General features: G+C 39.9%; 1 protein-coding gene and 1 long non-coding RNA gene across 6 annotated transcripts in view; one reads left to right on the plus strand and one right to left on the minus strand.

Moving 5' to 3' along the window:
- The first annotated feature begins 914 nt into the window (after nt 1–914).
- On the plus strand, nt 915–7,088 carry LOC126497302 (uncharacterized). Its single transcript, XR_007590573.1, has 3 exons — nt 915–1,626; nt 3,249–3,331; nt 3,619–7,088. It is a non-coding gene; the product is annotated as an uncharacterized lncRNA (long non-coding RNA).
- Nucleotides 3,995–12,838, minus strand: part of Aebp2 (AE binding protein 2) — a 41,264-nt gene continuing 32,420 nt past the window's right edge. For 4 of the 5 annotated variants that reach the window (XM_050135205.1, XM_050135202.1, XM_050135207.1 and 1 more), the window contains exons 7-9: nt 11,554–11,667; nt 8,814–8,840; nt 3,995–8,286 (exon numbers count right to left, since the gene is read on the minus strand). In XM_050135205.1, coding sequence (XP_049991162.1) covers nt 8,241–8,286; nt 8,814–8,840; nt 11,554–11,667 — 187 coding nt within the window. In that variant the 3' untranslated portion in view covers nt 3,995–8,240. The remainder of the gene's footprint in view (nt 8,287–8,813; nt 8,841–11,553; nt 11,668–12,838) is intronic. The other variant, XM_050135204.1, reaches the window with a different exon arrangement.

Below are 12,838 nucleotides of genomic sequence, written 5' to 3' on the forward strand. Positions count from 1 at the left end.
CGGGTCATTTGTCACAGGAACAGAAAGAGAACTAATGCCTCTTGCCAGCAGGTTGCTTTAAAAGGATTCCGTGGCAAAACAAGAAAACTGATCCTTGCATATTATGTGTGAGTCAGCACCCCGTATCTCTCTAAAGGCAGAATTCCCTCTCACAAGCAAGCAAACAGCACTTAGCTCCCTTAGGACGTCCTCGTCGCCTTGCTTTAGCTGGAGTTTCCTCCCACACCTTTGCTGCCTTTCCTCAACGGGACAGTACTAAAAGCAGAAGCTTCTTTGCTGCTCTCTCAGGAGGAAACAATCTTTGTGAATTTTTAAAAACTTATTTCGTATGCATTGGTGTTTTGCCTGTGTGTGTGTGTCTGTGTGAGGGTGTCTGATCCCTGGAACCGAAGTAACTGTTGTGAGCTGCCACGTGGGTGCTGGGAATTGAACCCCGGTCCTCTGGAAGAGCAACCAGTGTGCTTAACTGCTGAGCCGTCTCTCCAGCCCCACTTCTGTAAATGTTTAATGCTAAAATCGCAAATGGTCTTTATTGCATTATTGGAAACTGGGATAGCTGTGTGTTCTGCGCAGGAAGCATTCGAGCCCTGATAAATCTCGAGTAGAAATCCAAAACAATTCTTTGTATGGTTTCCTGAAGATGGCAGCTTTTCCAGGCGAATAAGGAATAAATACAGACAGGATCTCAGGCAGCAATCAGCCCACCTGAAGAAAGCTGACAAGATTGGTAATAAAGGGTCATTTTGTTCCCGCTTCACAGAGAAGAATCCAGAGCAAGATTTTCTGGCTATTTGCTAGTGTGGAATTTTCTTTCTCTTTCTTTCCTTATTTATTTTTTGATTTTTTTGAGACAGGGTTTCCCTGTGTAACAGCCCTGGCTGTCCTGGAACTAGCTCTTGTAGACCAGGCTGGCCTCGAACTCACAGAGATACACCTGCCTCTGCCTCCCGGTGCTGGGATTAAAGGCGTGCGCCACCACCATCCAGCTATGTGTGGGATTTCTTTTAAGCGTTCAATGCCTCCACCATCATTTGCCCTCCTGAGGCCCCCTGTACACAAGTGCTGCTTACATACACGCAGGCAAAAACATTTATACACAAGATCTTTTTTTTTTAATTGAAAGTGCCTTTGCCATCTGACTAACAAAACAACCATGCATTTAAGCTTTAAAGCTCTTAGGTTAAAAAAAAAAGTTCAAATATTAGACTGTTGTAATGATGTAGAATTTCCCTCTGTATGCTGTGATTACCATTAATGAATAAAGAAACTGGCTTGGACTGTTGATAGGGCAGAACTTAGGTAGGTGGGGAAAACTAAACAGAATGCTGGGAGAAGGCAGGAAGAGAAGCGATGTAACCCTGCCAGAGACAGATGTCAGAACCTTGCAGGTAGTGTTCCCAAATGTGATGGAGGGCAGAGTCCTGGCCTCAGAGGGTCACAGAACTGCCTGGCACTTGGTTTTTGGTATCTACTCCCTATTTCCACACAACAATGTTAATGGTAGTTTATCCCCATTATTCCACAGGATTCAGGATGCTGACTTCAGTATGGATACACAGGACAGCAAGGCAGTATTGATGTGTGACTTGAACTATATTGGTTTGCTCTTTCATCATGTGGCAGCTGGTAAGTATACCAGTTTATGAGGAGTAGGAGGAGGAAGAAGCTGGGTGTGGTGGCACACATCTTTCTTTAATCCTAGCACAAGGGAGGCAGAGGCAGGCAGAGTCTGAGTCCAAAGCTAGCCAACGATATGACTTTGCCTCAAAACTAAGTTGCATCCCACCTGCTCCTTGGTTGTTTAGGTGTCCAAGGTCCTTACTAAGTCCTGCTTAAGCCCAGACTCACCCAAACTTCTAGAGAGGGAAAATGATAAACTCTTAAACCTAGTTCTCTAGATAGTTAGAATGTGGGGCGGCTTCCGCTAACAGATAGCTCTCTATTAACAGATAATTGGGTGTGGGATAGGCTCTGCCAATTTTGGGGAGAAATGGCTCCTGACACTTAAATCTACCTGTTTAAAAACCACACCACAAATTCACTTAGCTCCATTTCTTTAAAGCATTTGCATCCCGACGCCATTAACTCACTTGAATACGGTCTGTCAATTCCCATCCCACATACATCTAAAGCTCAAGAAGTTATTGGAGCCATAAAAAGTGGCAATGTTTATCTTTTATCCCAGGACTCAGGAGGCTAAGGCAAAAAAAAAAAAAAAAAAAAAAAACCCTACCTTCAAGGACAGCCTGAATGTTGGGGGCATACTGGGAACACAGCTCAGTGGAGTTCTTGGCCCAAATTCAATTCCCACTATCAGAGGGATAAGGGGTAGGAATTCACTACTAAACCCACAACTGAAAGGTTTTCGAGGAAGGGTTTCTCTGCATATATTTTCCCTCCTTTAAGACAGGGTTTCCTCTATGTAACAGCCATGGCTGTCCTGGAACTAGCTCTGTAGACCAGGTTGGCCTGGAACTCCAAGATCTGCCCACCTCTGCCTCCACCACCCAGCTGAAATCTATTTCTAAAATGTACAAAATGGACTGTTTTACTTCTGTGGATTCTATACAGACATTATATATAATGTCTCGTAGCATTGATAGGGCAACAAGCTTGTTCCTAAGAACTACTTGCCCCAGTAGCGCCCATGTTGGAGTGTAGGGAAATCCATCCCAAATCACACTGTCGAAAATTTGACAAGGCAGAGTGGTGCTACAGCCAGAAGCAGGGGTTTGGACAGTGGTAGCAGTAGCCTAAAGGCACAGGGCCCCTGGTCCCAGCAATCCAAAACAAGTCAGCAAATTCTTCATCTCTTCTGTGTTGGGGCCCGTGGGTCCCAACATAGAAAACTATTGTCCCTAACTGGACTGGTACCTACTTCAATTGGCTGCAAGGGAAAAGTGGAAAATCCAGTTTTCTCTATTGTCAACTTTTCTTCATTTAGTCATTACACTTGAGTGACAAAAATACTGATAAACTTTAAAAAGAGCTCCCATCTAGAATTTGAAGAGAAAATGAGACCCGTCATGAAAGCAGAAGGCAGAGCAAATGGAATGATGTACATGAACAAATGTCACCATCAAACCTTCCTCTGTGTATTAACCAAGACATTCTTTTCCTAAAATGACAAGGCTGATTTCTGATAGCATTCTGTCGGTTCTAACTGTAGCACACACATGGGTTACAAGTTAGTTTTCATTAATGATGAGCAACAGCAAACTGTTTTTAAAATGCATGTGTTTGTGTAGGTTAAGTGTAAGCCCGTGGAGTGCTGGATCTTGTGTGGCTGTAGTCACAGATGCCTATGAGCAGCCATCATAGGCACTAGGAGGTAAGGTCTTCTGCAAAAGCAATACACTTTTTCCCCTAAATGTGTAGCCCAGGCTAGCCTCAAACTCGTGATCCTATCTCCACCTCCTTCAGCAGATCCTGCTAGCATACACAGCTGGCACAGCACACCCTTAACCACTGTCCAGCCCTCTCGTTCTGTATTTTCACTTACGATTTGATACTTATCTATTTCTGACTGCATGTTCACTGTTTTACTCAGTTTAGATCCACGTGTCAGTGTGTGTAACCACCTTAATTACAATTCCAACCATATCCTTTTGTTCAAAGTCAGATCACCAAGATGACCTAGGAGAGGGCATATGTTGCGAGACAGAGACAACTGAGACATGCGACTATCTCCAAGCTGCCAGCCACCATGCTTGCACCAGTGGTCATCAGTGTTTTCCTGTTATTTGAAGAAAATCGAGGACCTTAAAACTTTCCCGCACATCAGAGGTGGTCCCAGATAACTACTTGAAGATGCAGGCTGGAGGGAACTAACTGGGAGATGGCTGACCTAATCACGCAGAAGCTCCAAGTGCACATGCGCCAAGAGCACAAGCCCTCATGTGTTCTACCCTATTAGTATTCCCTAGCTACATAAATTCCCCAACCATGAGTCAAGACTCCCCCAATGTAATCAAGAACCACAGGCATCCAAATATAAATTTGTGAAATTTTTCTTTACAAGAAACATATAAGTCATTATAAAGTTGTAAGATTTCAAAAACAAGTTTTCTTCAGTCCAAAGAGCGTAAACAATAAAGAAAAGAAACATTGCAACAGAGGACAGCAAGGCTCTGCAACCACAAAAATCATCAGAGAAACCACAGGCCAGGAAGGTCCTCAGGACAGGGTTACTGGAAACGCCATTCACAGCAATTTCATCAAGGTCTTACTACTCTTAAAGGGTTCTGCCAAAAACAAGTATTTTTAATGAGATTAAATAAACCAAAATAATTACATTACAACTGAGTTCATGAAATGTAACATCAGTAATCCGTCACATTGAGGATGTTTAGGTTTCCAAGCACAGGTCCCTTTGTTAAGTCTGTATGTAAAGGCAGACATCAGCCCCTACCATCAGCCCTACAGTGTCTTCTGCCTGTAGTTCTTCACTGCACCTTACTACAACACGCATTCCTCTTTACAGCTCACCACGTGACACACACTTTGTTTTCTGTTGAATATAATCCTGGCACAGACTGCGCAGGTCAAACACTGAAGACAACTTCACAGTGATACTGAACACACATTTGTCATCATCTTGCTCGCTCTGAAAGGCCATCTGGTACAGCAGGGTCTGACCTAGAAAATAACTCCCGCACTAAACTGCTTACAGCCTTTTCCAGATTAACAAAGCCACGTGTGGCACTGTACAAACTTGACTTGGAAAAGAGATCACACTAGGTAAGTTTTGTTTGTAAATTTTAACAATTTAGAAAAATCAGAATACAACATTTCATGCCTATATTTTAAGGCTATTGAGGCTCAAAAGAAAGCATTAGAAATTACAAAATATTCTCACCTTTTTTTATTACAAATAGAAACTCTGCAAATGGTATTTATATTAAAGTTGCAATGTTAGGATTGCAAAATGCCCTACACCAGGTCACAAGATTCAATTAAGGAAAAATATTTACGCAAAGATTTTTCCAATTTTCTTATTTTATGAAATGGAATAGAAAAATATCTTAAATTAAAACCCCACAAAGTGCCATTCCTCTAAAAATAAAACCTCCAAATAATATATGGTTTTAATTATTCTTTATAACCTCTATATATAGTCTATATATATTAATATGTATTTCTGCAACCTGAGGCCTCCTTAGACACATCAACATGTCAGGCTTTGTATTACAAATCTAAATAGGCTAACATTTGGTTTGCCTTTAGAACTTATACGAGGATTATAAACATAAAAAACTAAAGCCGTGACTACACAGCCACTCAAAGTATTTAAACTAGCTCGACCACATTTACCCATTCTGATATTCACTCAATATTAAATATCTCATATCTATTGTTAACTGTGAATCAAGAAAAATAACTCAAAAGGCAAACAGAACACATTTAAACTATGGCAAATTCCACCATCTGCATGTTTAAAGTTTTACTGATGTTTCTTTACTTGGGGGTGGGGCAGACGTTTCAGAGTTCTCTCCCCATGTCATGTGGATCCCAGAATGGAACTCAGGCCGTTAGGCCTGTCACCAAGCACCTTTACTGTTGAGCCACTTCGATGGCCCCTACTTTATTAATATGTAAGACAGAGGGGGGAAAAAACTATAGCTATCAAGATTTTTTGGTTTCTTTTACTCAAGGTCGCACTCTGGCCTCAAACTCCTGGTAATCCTCATGCTTTGTCCTCCCAATTGCAGGCTTAGTCAGTGCACCCAGCTTTCTACTGTCATTGAGTTAGACACATTTGAAAATACTTGAGGGTTAATTATTTTCCACTTTATTTTCCTTTCATCTGAAATTCAGAATTAATGTGTAACCACATTAGTGTATGAAAAGGTTTCATAGAAAAATAAAGAACTTTAAAATTTTACAATATTTCGTATTTCAAGATTCTTTTAGATAAAACCAATGTTACTGTGGTTGAAACACAGAATCTGATTTACAGATTCTCACTTAATCCCTGTAATACAAAACAGTTGGTAAAATGGTGGGTTCAACAATATTAAGAAATCCAACATGGAAGCTCCACCCAAACACCATGTGTCTCCAGTGCCCATGGGAGTGCCTCCTGCAAAGTGCATGAGATGGCCTTCTCAGCACTGTGCACACTACCAGTGTCCCAACACTGCCGTACTAAGTACAAATAAACTGTATGGTCTACATTTACTGCTCCAAAATTTTTATCAGCTATACAAGGGAAGAACAAACATCCTTTTATGATGAAGACACTAAATACCTCAGGCTTGCAGGCCCCTGAGGTCTCACTACTCCAAAATGTATGGGGAAAATCAGGTAACATACATGAAAATGAATAAATGTGCCTGTGGGCTACAAACTGTCCAATGCTGGATGGACTAGACATGGATTTGTAAACAGAAACATAATCCTAGGCCCACCATGTGGCACAGGGCACAGGAAGCCACATGTGTCATGTGGGCACAGGAAGCGCAGAGAGCTGAGGAGGAAGAAACATTAATGGGCCACACTTTCCAATCAGACTTGAATGTGTGTCTGAGTATGTATACGTACACGTTACACAGCTAGCTTGCTTACTTCATAGTCTTCTTGGTGTGCTAGGAACAGTGTCAAACCCACATCACATCACCAGGGACCATGAATAACTGAGTACTCAGAGGCTAATCAATAACCAGCAATATGGTTTTGACATCTCAATTTTTCTATACAATGACAGTAACTAATCTGCTCTATATACACTAAAGAATGTTGGGTGTGTATTTCCAGATGTCATCTGAAAATTAAATTGAATTGTTACAATTTGAAGCTAAATGTGATTTGCTTTGTTTTATTAGAAAAAATACTCAAGCAAAGTCTACAATCATCGGTCAATTAAGAATGACTTACAAGAACATGAGACAGTAAAATAAAAATACAGGTACAAACTCTATGTCCAAAACACTTCTATTTGGCAATGTTATAACAAACCAAAATTTAAAAGGAACAAAGGAGATTGCAGAGTACTTCGCAGATATAGAATAAAACAAATGATGAAGTGCTTAAGCAAAAGAAAAAAAAAATAGAACACACTGCTTTTCTTCTTTTGAAAATAGACTCCCGTTTGCTACAGAGCACATTAGACGGCCGTTCCAGAGTGTCCTCATTGGCAGTGCTTTCCCGTGGGTCCCTCAGCAGCGATGACTCTCTCCATGCCTACCTCTTACCCCTGTCCTGTTCAAGCCTCCAATACTTTTAGTACCTTTTGTGTCTGGTTTCTCTTTTAAAAGCAAATGAGGAATGATCATGGAACCCTTCCCATTTTGGAACCAAAGGTTTAATTTTATATTGTTGTCTACTTTCTTTTAAAACACTGAGTGTAAAAACTGCTGGTTTTCCTGTCAGTGCAGGGGTGGGAACTCCCGAGGAGGAGCGCTTCTGCAGTCTAACTGCACAGCACAGCTTCACAGGATGTACTCCCACAGTGGGAACAACCACTCAGTCACTGTCAGAGGAGGGCCACGACCCTCGAGGAGAGGGTCTGGAAGGACGTCCAATGCTTTGTTCTTAGACATTAACAGTAGTACACAGTCCCTTCAGTCTGCAAAGACATCTCTTGTTAAAGGTGCTTTGTTAGCAATCCCTCTGGCAGCACTAGTGAGTTACAATTTCCTTCAATATTATTTCTACCATAATATATACATTGACTTTCATGCCTCTAGAAAACATCTACAGTACATTTCATAATAGAAAAATATATTACAAATCTGCTCAATTATTTACAAGCAACACTCTATTATCTCTATGCGACATTTGTTTGATACAGTACTGACAAGTTACACATATTTTCCATTTCTGTAAAGTTAAAAAAATTCCATATGGCTTCTTGCTTGCCAAGCAAGAAAGTGATTTTATTTTCCTTTTCAAAACCAACTTTGGTGCATAAAAGATTCGGTTTGAAGATACTTTAAAAAAAATACTTTTTTTCTTTTACATTAAGGAAAAAAACTCAAAAAAACCAACACTTTCCTCAGGAAAATAAAATTAGAGTCACAGGTTAAATGAAAATATGAAGATTATTCAAATAATTTGAAATTGCGTTTTTTTTTTTCAAAAACCATTAACAAGAGTAGTTATGTAGGTAAATATAACACACTGTACCCCATGAAAGACCCTAGTCCTGAAAAGGGAGCCAACAGACATACGGCAACACTCTAACAGTAATTCTCAGACCTAATTCAATAGACGAATTTTTAGTTGATTGCAAATGTCGTTCACTGTTTGCTTAAATACAAATTGAATATTTTTCTTATCAGAGTTCTGCAAAAGAACACAAATGGCAACCAATCACATCTATTTATCATAGCTGAAAGGTTAATTATCTCTCGATAATTTCCACTGTCTAAATATTTTCTATTAGGACTTCAAATCGATACACACTGTCAAGGTGAGTATCTTACAGTGCTTTTGGTATTTTTAAGGTCAATTGTTTGTCTTTCCAACAAAACTATCATCACTAAGGGGAAGAAAAAAAAGCAGCTTAAGCAGCAAGCATGCAAAGCCTTTCAGAAGCTGTTCAACTGAGTTGCCAGAGAGTGTCTGTGCAGTCTCCCACAGCGCCATTCCATGACATGTGGACTACAGCAATATATTAATATATTCCACAGAAGACCTACTTCATTCACAGAATGTCCACACTAAGCATAAATATTACTCTAAATACTGGACTTAAAAATAAAAGAGGAAGGGGTTGACTCTAATGTGCAACTTTCCCTAAGCCCATTGTCAGTGACTAAGACTGCAGGTGGCCCCGCTTGTTTGCTTTTATGTATTTATGTATGTTTTACCTCTTCAACCTCTTCTGTGGCATTGTTCTAGAAAAGGAAAAAGAAAGAGAAATTCTTTATTCAATTGAATCAAAAAACACTGAGTACTACTACAGAAACATTAAAAATCCTTGTAGATCTGAACGCAGTGATGATGACAGGTATTTTCAAGTGCTGCTACAAGCCTTCAGTCCCAACTACTCAAGACTGAGGCAGGGGAGTGCTTGAGCCCAGGATTTCAAGGATATCTGAGGCAGCATAGAAAAACCCTATCCCAGGAAACAAACATATATATTGAAAACAAAAGCAATTATTTCTAAAATGTACAGATAAAATGAATGTAAGTTTACATGGTTTTAATAAAAATCTCTATAATCTGATGTTTCTATTTATCAAGAGTTCCACATCTAAACATGCAATTTTAACTACTACTTTAAATGTATATTTAAATTTCAAAGAAATGCTCTTATAGTTTCATTGCAAATAAAGTATGTATCTTTAGTGGAACAGCTATTAGCAAGATATCATTGCTCAAAAAGCTGAAATAATTGTTTTCCAATCAAATTCCAGACCCTCAAACCCTAATCACACCAAGAAACACCCAATCCTTTTTATGACCGCACTACATTAAAGTACCCTGTCTCTTCCAACTTCCAGAAGAGAAGAAGCACCAAAGACAAAAATTCAGTGCTAAGGGTTGAGGGGGAGGGGGTTCGTTTTGGCTGGTTGTTTTCACAGCTAACATACAAACCAGGTGTGATGAGGCATGCCTATAAACCAAGTTACTTGGAAGACTGAGGCAAGAGAATGTGGAATTCCAAGATAGTCTGGGCTACACAGAAGCACCTAATGTCAAGAAACCTTTTAAAAAACAGAAGAATCAAGTATCTTGAACCAGCCAACTACTTCTATCAACTACTTCTGAACATAAATTCCAAGCATAAAGAATATTTTAAATCATCTTCACTAAGACATCTAAACTGCTCTGTACAAAGCACAATAGCACAAAAATAAGTTGATGTATGAAAAAAGAAGAGAACACAGATTAGAAGCACGGAGACACATCCCATCCCAGCTGTCAACTCTGAGGGTGTTTATAGCCAGTTCTAAGAGACGAGCTCTCCCAGAACACTGCTCTCCTAGGGTGCCAGTTTCAATTATCTCCCTGGTCAGCAGAATTGAATCTAAGTTATGTAACAGCAAATAAACTCCCAATCGTCTTATTTTTCCTGACACACTGAACAGCATCACAACCATGAGAGTCACAGGAGGAGCAGAGCCTCTGAAGGTATTTTTGATTACTGTCTTAGGGATGGGGGCTATAAACCAGCTGGTAGGATGCTGGGTCCCGCAGTTTAATCCCCACTACTCTAACCTATACTACTCCAAAACAGCGTATTTATGACAGTTAAAAAATATGCCAGGTGGTGGCGGCACACACCTTTACTCTCAGGGAGGAGACAGCAGGTGGATCTCTGAATTTGAAGGCCAGCCTGATCTACAGGACAGGAAAACATTCGGAAATTATCAGTATCATCTGACTTCTGGCCAACCCATTCATTCTCATGAGAAAAACATTTTATGTGGCTTCGTTCTATATGAAGTCAAGTGCCTTTTTAATCACTGGTTTAAACACCTGAGTAATCAGTCTATGTTATTTGGTTACAGCATTCATGTGTGACCTTGGACTTCATTTCCAATCTATATGCAGAGACACTGACACCAGACAGGCTGCTGTAGTGAGTACTAAGCACTTACAAAAGTGACTTCTCACCTAAGAAACACTCCTGGCTACTTCTCTTCCTAGCGTCACTATTTAGAATAGCCAGGTCAACCACGCTTAGAAATAGGAGCCTCTGAAATACTTAAGAAACACACTGCTACTTAAACTGCTCTTTGGAAAAGTTTGTGGAGAAAGGAAATGAAATACATGGCATTTAGGACACATTCATTTTAATCTCTGGCCCACAAAATTCTGACTTAAATACTGATAACCACATCTGTTTAAATTAAGGTTTACATTGATTAACATGTATGTGTGCATCTGAGTGAGTATCGTGTGTGCACTGGTGTCCAGGGGCCAGGAAGTGTGAGATTCCCCTAGAGACAGAGCTAATGTGGGTGCTTAAAACTAACCTGCGGTCCTCTGCCAAAGCAGCCATTTTCCCAGCCTCAGTATCACATTTTCAAAATAATTTCAAAATATTTGTGTATCATAATCTAAGCCCTTCAAAATAAATTTAGAATTGAACATGCATATGAACTTTATCAAACTACTGCTTCTGGATTCTAAAACTCTTAGTTCTTTGTGATATCACACCCACGCTTTTAAAAAGCACGGAATGCCAATGTGCTTATACATGCCCCAACCTAGTGGTAAGCAGCACTGACTACATAGCAAGTCTGGGTAGCCTGAGCTATACAAGACCCTGATCCCCACAAACCCTGCACCCCTCAAAAAAGTAAATAAAAAATATTACAAAGTCTATTGGACAGAGAAACCAAGAACAAGTTGATCATTTCAAGTCCAAAAATCTACCCTCCGGAAGTAGATTCTAAAGACAGAATCATCAACATGATTTGGGCATTCTGATGAAGGATGCTAAATTAGCCATGTCTAGGTAAAATGAAAACAAAAGCTCAGCATTTGGATAAAGAGTACTCAATATGTACTGAAAAATCAACCCCAACTTATGCAAAATTTAGAAAACTTCAAGATAGCAATTCAAAATGGAAAGCATATTGTCATGAAGTCAATTACCTGTAAATGTTTGGGTCCAACAGCAAGGCAGTATCTTTGGGCAGCTTTGATAAATGAACTACTTTAGTTTTTAACTGATGTCGTTCACTTTCATTCACCCACACATCTGGCAGACTATGAATTAAAGAAAAGTCAATAATTTGCAATTGTCCCAGATTAATTGTCCCTTGGTCTTCATACTCTCTAGCCTTTTCTGTCCCTTTCTTTGACAGGGACACCTATGTACTTCTGCAAAGACCGATGTTCAGGCCATCTATACTCAGGAGCCAGACACAGACCACGGCACACAGTAGGGCAGACCAGGAATTTGTATAATGTGGCTTCTAACTGAGAGAAGTTAGTGAAAATCTAACTATTTCTTCACTAACAAAGGAAAACTCCATCAATCCATGAGCTCAGCAGTACAGCAAATACCAAGAGTACCAAGGACAGAGAGGTCCCCTCATGAGACTGAGCCCATATGAAAGGAAAAAAAATAAAATGTATATGTAACCAAATTCTGAATTTGAAGATATTTAAAATTCAAAGTACTTTAATATCTATATTGTTCAATTTCCACAATTTATAAAGGCATTTAAATTTGACATGTTTTTAAAGATTTGTTTTTATTTTATGTGTATATCGTATCTATCATATCATATCTATCTATGTGTATATCAGTGTACTATGTGTGTGCCTGGTGCCCTGGGAGATCACAAGAGGGTGTCTGGAGTTATGAAAAGTGTGAGGAGCCATGTGGGTGTTGGGTACCAAAAGGCTCCTCAAAGATCATCATCAACAAAGAATAAATCTAAAATATATTAGTATCAAACGAGGAAGACATGGTAGTACAAGCCTTGAAATAGAAAACAGAAGAGGCAAGAACTCAAAAACTGCCTAGGTTCCATACAACCTTGTCTCAAAATCCCTCCCCCCCCCCAAAAAAAAGAAAAACAATAAGTACAAGACATAGTAGCTCACATCTATAATCCCATAATTTAAGAAGGCAGAGGCAGGAAGTTCATGAGTTCACTGATAGTGGGTTATATGAAAAGACCTTATCTAAATGAAAACTTCCCCATAGGTGCATGGATGTTACCCATGTAGCAGCTTTCTGAATGAACGAAAGACCCACTTGACAAAGATGGTTATATGCTGGCCTCCTAACCTGGCCATGCAGCCATGGCAGCAGGGGTCAGAAGCCCCAGGGAGAACCTGCTGCTCACCTTTACTGAGGGGACACCCATCAAGCTGCCCTGAAGTTATACACACTGACTGGTGCTCCTCTTAGCCCTCATCAGAAGCT

The sequence above is a fragment of the Alexandromys fortis genome, unplaced genomic scaffold (assembly GCF_014885135.2).
Source record: "Alexandromys fortis isolate MF-2015 unplaced genomic scaffold, M_Fortis_MF-2015_v1.1 scaffold_21, whole genome shotgun sequence".
NCBI classification, from domain to species: Eukaryota; Metazoa; Chordata; class Mammalia; order Rodentia; family Cricetidae; genus Alexandromys; species Alexandromys fortis.